We start from the raw sequence: 6,888 nt of genomic DNA, 5'->3' as shown, positions 1-6,888 counted from the left end.
TTAAAAATAAAATAGTTCTTATTTTAAAACATTAGATTAGATTAACAGTAAGTCTTATCTACTAAATTCAAAATAATAATTATTTGATATTTAAATTTAAAATACCATTTTAAGATTAATTGGTAAATTTCAGTTTTTACTTTATGCTTTCAAATATAAATATTCAATTTTAAAGTATTAAATAATAAAATCTAATCAAATTTAGATTAATAGAAAATTTCGCCTGATTTTTATAAAATAATACTTTTAATAGCCTGATTTTTATAAAATAATACTTTTAAGTAGACTAATTAATAAATATATCAGTTTCATAAGAAAATGAAAATAAATAATCCATGCAAAGCACAGGTGGCGAACTAATACTTATCTAAACTCGTACCCATAGAAACCTATCTCTTGAACTCCTCAACTTGCTTAGCTTATCATAGCTAACCTCTACCTATTTATCTTCTAAACTTTCAAAGCGACCTTTCAACCTCCAAACTTTCAAAACGATCTTTCGACCTCCTCAACTTGCTTAACTTGTCATAGCGAACCTCCTTATTTTCACAATACACACTCCCACGTTACTAGCAATTTAAGCAAATTGAGATAACGAAAAGATCGTCCTTAAGATAGCAAAAAAGCCATTTTAAACAAATTGAGGTGGCAAAAAGATCATTTTAAAAATTTGAGACGTCGTTTAAGCATCTGGTTGCAAGTTGAAGGAGTTGTATATGTATAAAATCCAAAATTTATAATGTACAATAATGTTTCAGTTTCAGTTTTAACAAAAGCCGATTTACTGTTTTAATAATTTAAACACAATCCTTCCCTTCCCCTCACTTATCCTCCAACACATTGTATTTCACAATTGAACTTTTATCTAGCTGAACGTCAAACCGCTCATGAGACTCATTTACAGCCCTATTCTTTAAGATTAGCATTAGCACAACAACAACAACAACAACAACAACAAAGCATTAGCATTAGCATAAATGAAAATAAAATGTTTTACAAAATTAAGAAGTAAAATAATAATAAAAAAAGGCCCGAATATATATTTTTTTCAACAAATGTGTCAAGGGTCGATTACAACAAACAAAGAAAAGAAAGAGCAACCCACTCTATTTGAACTCATATAAGACTGAATTGATAAAAATTTCCAACAAAAACTAAGCACTTGAAAGCCAAGAAAATAGAAATGGTAGGACAGGAAATGCATGTTTTACGCACAATCAAATCAAAATCTACAGAAAACCACTGCACAATGATATAGCCATTTCTTAGATTCAAAGATGTGAACACAGAACTAGGGAACAAACCCAATATCCTTGAAATATTCATGCTCGAGGGCACTCCTCGCTGTAATTCTTTTCGCTGGATCCAAGCACAGCATTTTCTGATTCGAAAAATATTCTCATAAGCATTTGGAAGAACAAAATCACAGGGAAGACAATAATTCAAGTGTAATTATCAAATCTAAACTTACAGAAAGAAGGTCCATGCCAGCCGAATCCAGAGATGGAACTATACTTGCCAAATCCTGCTAGTAAAACATTGCGAACGGAAAGTTAGAAAACGATGATTATAAGGATCAAATTCAAAAACGATCATCATAATTTGAAAAATGAAGACCAAGACCTTAGGTGGCCACTTAGGGAAGGCGGACTTGAAATCAGGCAAAGAAGTCACTCCAGGCCATATGTCCTCATTTGGAGTTCCCATGATTCTGTAGGTAAAACAATATTTTAAAATAGAATATTGACTTGCATACATTTATTTTGAGAGTTTTGCTCAAAAAACTTCCATGGTAATATTTTGAGACATGCAAGGACATTTAAAAAACAAACCTTCAATTGTACAGTAGAAAATGATAAAAATATGCTAATAGCAATAAAGGGTAATAGGGGAACTAAAAATATGTCAGAGCCTAGAGAGAGACAGTTATAAGAGAGAGAGTGTGTGCTATAGTTAGTATATATAGAGGTGTAGAGTGTGAAGGAGGGATTATGGAAGAATACAGTTAGTAAACACCTTTGAGTGTTTGGCTCTGTTCTTTGAGCAGAGGGGGAAGTTTATCTTTCTGTGGGAGTTGAGAGAGGTCTCGATTCAGTTTATCTTTCTATTTCTGTCAATTTCAGCTTTCAAGCTTATGATACAATTCTATTTTCCCGTTTTGTTATGTGTTCTGTTTCTGTTTCTATAAAAAAAGAAGTAAAACACAACTTCTGCCTTCAGGTAAGCTTGCAAACCACTACTTTCCCCGTCTTATAAAACAAAATATTTGAGATTTAGACAGAAATCTACTACCATATTGATAACCATATTAATTTCATTAACCATATAGCCTAATTGAGTCTTTAATTCTTAAAATTCTCAGTAATAATGCATGAATAAACCAGTTAGAAGTATATTGAGTAGCTTCCATTGGAATATCATACTCGAAAGATGGAGAATATACCCTTATCTTTCTCCATATCATTGAAACACCATTTAAGCATGGATGCATACATGTACATTCTCCACTTCCATTTTTCAGAAAGTAGAAATAGATCTGTGGTTTTGACCCTTGATTGCTCTAACATGCATCAATTGCCAAAATATAAATGTGCATATATGTAAACATGTAGATCTCAAGTAATATCTCAACCAAAAAGAAGATACTCAAAGAAGCTTATGCTTTTAAATAGTCAATTATGTGGATTAAGTAATATCTAATAGTAAATGAGTGAAAGAAAAGAAATTCTAACTTTAACCAAATGACTCAAAGTAGTTACTTTACATCCTCATCCTGACCAACTTGAAAAATCAGTGCGATGCTAACTAGTTCTTACATGTTATAGTCATTTTTCTTGCATAGCATATATAAGGAATATGAGTGAGCACGGCTCAATCAGTATTACTATTACTATTGGTATACATAAGTGAGTTGTGGGTTCAACAGCTATCCTTTTTAACATCCTTACCAGAAATACAGAAACATAAATGAGGAATTGAAGTCAGGCCATCCAGATTTTTCAATTTTGAAATTAAACTGTGCATTATAAACACACTTAGAAAGCAATTGGTCAATGCAAGTCTGGAAAGCGTAATTATAATTAAGATTTAAAACCTGAAAATCCTGAACAGTTCGTCAATCTCGGAGTCCCCAGGAAACAATGGCCGCTGGTTCACCATCTCAGCAAATATACACCCTACTGACCACACATCAACTGGCGTCGAATAATGTCGAGATCCAAGAAGAATCTCTGGTGCTCTATACCACAATGTCACCACCTAGAGGTAGATTCAGTGAACTTAGATATGGAAAATTGGCAATCACTGAAGCATTTTAGTGTTACTAACATACAGATATACATTGTTCACTGTGGCTACCTTCTAAAAGGGAAGAACAGATGAGAGAGGGAAGCCATCAACTTCATTTATCTTTAGCAATAATAATAATAATCTCTATGTTATTATTATTGTGCAGTTCTAACATTGAAGTGAATCAAACTTCAGTTTGCAGTGTATAACACAGACAAAATAACATTTAATCTTAGATTGAAATAATCCAGGTCATATATATATATACACATGCACACATGGCAGGCATCACTATGAAACTAAATCTAGTAAATACTGGTACCTCATGTGTAAAGGTCCTAACAGGTATGCCAAATGCTCTGGCAAGTCCAAAATCTGCAAGCTTCAAAGCATTGGTCCGGCGATCAATGAGTAAATTTTGTGGTTTCAGATCACGATGAAGAACTCTATGAGAATGGCAATAAGCTATGCCACGAAGAATTTGGTAAAGGAATGTCTGCAATAAAAGAAAAGTCACAAATGTTCAATCATGAGTTATTATAATTGTTATGAAGCTTCAGAAGCCAGAGATAGGATCAAAAAGGATGGAAGAAACATATGGTATAATCATATGTGAATATAACATCTATAACACATCACAAGGGACAGATGCAGGCGGGGATGAAAACTATCACTTCTATGATGAAAATAAGCTGGAAATTTCAGAAATTTGATCAGTATAAAAGGGCGGCCCGGTCGCACTACGCGTCCCCGCTGAGCGAGGGTCCGGGGAGGGGTCCCACCACAAGGGTGTACTGGGGGCAACCCTTCCCCTGCCAATTTATTTGGCAAGAGGCCGCTCCTAAGACTCGAACCCGTGACCTCTTGGTCACACGACAACAACGTTTACCATTGAAAATTGCCAATGAGCCTCAAAACTCTTAAGTCCTCAAAGCTGCTCATCTGGATATAGCAGAAGAAGTTCTACAGAAACAACTTTGAAAACTTGAAAAGGGAAAGAAAAAAGGAGAGAAATTACTTTAACCAAACGAGGATCCTTGGAAAATTCAGGACAAGAATCCATGTGCTTCTTCAAATCCAAATCAAGATACTCAAAAACCAAATATAGGCGTTTCTCACTATGCACTACATCTTGCAGCCTGTCACCAGAATATAAATTGGAAGAGTGATTAGTAGGAGAAAAGAAAAGGAAAAAACAAATAATGCACTACGTACAAAAAGTAAGCTTGTAGAAACCAATATCTTGAATCCTAAAACCAAGTTCATAAAAACCAGATAACATATTTAGCTGTTGAGGAACATGTTAATCACAAGCATTTTTTAGATAATTAACAGAAACATTCGTGTGCTTTATAGAATTACAAATTAATGGAGCAGGAAAAGGAAAAGGATGAGCATATTCACTTATCCAAATGGCTATAAGCTTCCCACAAGCAGCCAGCAAACTTGTTCTTGACATTGACATTGACATAGTATTGCTATTGTTCAATCAATTATGAAAAAAAAGATATACCTCACAATGTTCCCATGCTGCATCTCTTTCAATAAAGAAATCTCTCTAATTGCAGTACTAGGAACGCCTTCATCTTCCTGCTCCAGCCGTATTTTCTTCAATGCTATTGTCTCATTGGTCACACGATCACGGGCTTTGTAAACCACCCCATACGTCCCTTCACCAATTTTCTCGACCTTCTCATACTGCAAATTAGAACAATGTACCCAGCAAAAGAATTACAATTACAATCGACAAGGAGCAAGCTAAAATCACAGCAGACAAATCATGTACAAAATTACAAACCCATGCTTACCTGTTCCATCAATCTGGATCAAAACCACAGCAAAGAAGTACCTAAACAAGTAACAATGACAGCAGTTCAGCAATAATAAAATAATAATAAATAAGCACATCAAATCCAAAGTCTCCATGGAAGCAATTCTTTCCCACTAGTTTTTGTCTAATTTTTCAATAACCCAGCAACATCAACATTGCTCATCAGTAACACTAATTAGACTACCTATCCACAAAAACTATGCGCAACTAATCATAAAACGTTTCGGCCAATAATTAACACCACATTTGCTTAAAGTAATCAAAAGTAAAAAGACAAAAAAACAAAAACAGAGAGCAAACAGTTTGAATGGCAATGGATCTCACAGAGCACACTTAAAAAGCAGATGGGATAAAAACTCCTTTGATAAAAGCAGGTTAAAGTAGACAAGGAATGAAACGAAGTAAACCCTAGTTTGAGAAGATATTATACAATACATACCAGTGATCAGGAATTGAGGATTAGTAAAATTGGGTCTGCGATGAACTCAGAGCCATTAACCGGAGAGCATTCTCTTCTTAGTTTTGGGTATTGGGGCAATTTGATATAGCATTGGCATTTATACTCAAAACATGTATCTATCTTTTCTTTTCTTTTCTTTTCTATTTCTTTCTTTCCTTTTTCTTTTAGTCAATAGAAATTTGATTTAATATTGTATTTGTGGCCCCATAATCCAATTATATACCTAACCCCTCTTGTTTTTTTTTTTTTTTAGTAGAAAATTTTATGAAAATAATCATTGATTAATTAACATAAGTATGTATGATTTTTTGATAATTGATAGTAGTTATTTCGAAATCTAATTAGAATTTTATTAAGTTATATTTTAAACAAAATCAATTTGTATTAAAAAAAAAAGCATAATTCTAATAATAATGGTATATTGATGATAAAAGTGAATATTTATAATTTGGATACAAATATGAAGCCTCGGTTTAAATGGTTATAGTCCGAATTTTTCGGATATTCAATTGATTCGTCATTTAAGCAATTCTTTCAGATTAGGTAACTTGGCTCTACTCTAATTATGAGTCTCTGACAGGTGTAACTATTTCCTAAATAGACGAAGTTTTATCTCTTTAAACAGATAAACGTCAGCTTATCCTTATTCAGAATATGATTTATATAAAGGGTTTCACTCCCTAATTCTCTGGATATTCAATTGATTCGTCATTTTAAGCAATCCTTTCAGATTAGGTAACTTGGTCTTACTCTAATTATGAGTATCTGACAGGTGTAACTATATCCTAAATAGACGGAGTCTTATCTCTTTAAACAGATAAGCGTCAGTTTTTCCATATTTAAAATATGATTTATATAAAGGATTTCATTCGCTATAAAAGTACAATTTCACTCCTTCATGTTATATTGCTCTTACTAAATGCTATTCTACTCACTTTTAATATTGGAACTAGTCTGAGCATCAAAGAGTCCATCGCCGGTATAAATTTTCAACTACGGGTGAATACCTTCTTGCTTTCCTTATTATCTCAATTTTCTCGTTCTTGTCTGTTAGAAGCTCTCATGCGGTGAGGTACTTCTAAATGGGGTAAAACTACTCAATCGAGTTGGCAATGAGCATGATGTCCTTCATTTCAGTGCAGGGTTTGGCTTTCTGCTCTACCAGGCATGTGCAAATCCAATGTCCATCTGGGGAGGAGGCCATTTTTACCCATAAGTCTGCCTTATTATTTTGTTCATGTTGGATTCTTTATAGTTCTACTTTGCGCCCTTCCAACTTGGCTTCGATCGAGAGATCCTTAACCATTTG

General features: G+C 33.7%; 1 protein-coding gene across 1 annotated transcript; it reads right to left on the bottom strand.

The window, feature by feature from the left end:
• Nucleotides 1-951: 951 nt before the first annotated feature.
• LOC136209474 (cell division control protein 2 homolog A) lies at nt 952-5,712 on the bottom strand. The gene is made up of 9 exons (XM_066000947.1): nt 5,559-5,712; nt 5,097-5,137; nt 4,802-4,986; nt 4,307-4,427; nt 3,611-3,784; nt 3,095-3,258; nt 1,624-1,711; nt 1,472-1,525; nt 952-1,381 (listed from the first exon to the last, which is right to left on the bottom strand). Exons 2-9 carry the CDS (start codon nt 5,103-5,105, stop codon nt 1,292-1,294), a joined length of 885 nt encoding a protein of 294 aa, XP_065857019.1. The 5' UTR covers nt 5,106-5,137; nt 5,559-5,712; the 3' UTR covers nt 952-1,291.
• Between the last annotated feature and the right edge of the window lie 1,176 nt (nt 5,713-6,888).

This window comes from Euphorbia lathyris, chromosome 10 (genome assembly GCF_963576675.1).
Source record: "Euphorbia lathyris chromosome 10, ddEupLath1.1, whole genome shotgun sequence".
NCBI classification, from domain to species: domain Eukaryota; kingdom Viridiplantae; phylum Streptophyta; class Magnoliopsida; order Malpighiales; family Euphorbiaceae; genus Euphorbia; species Euphorbia lathyris.
Note: the sequence above shows the minus strand (reverse complement) of the source record. Positions and strands in the feature narration are given on the sequence as shown.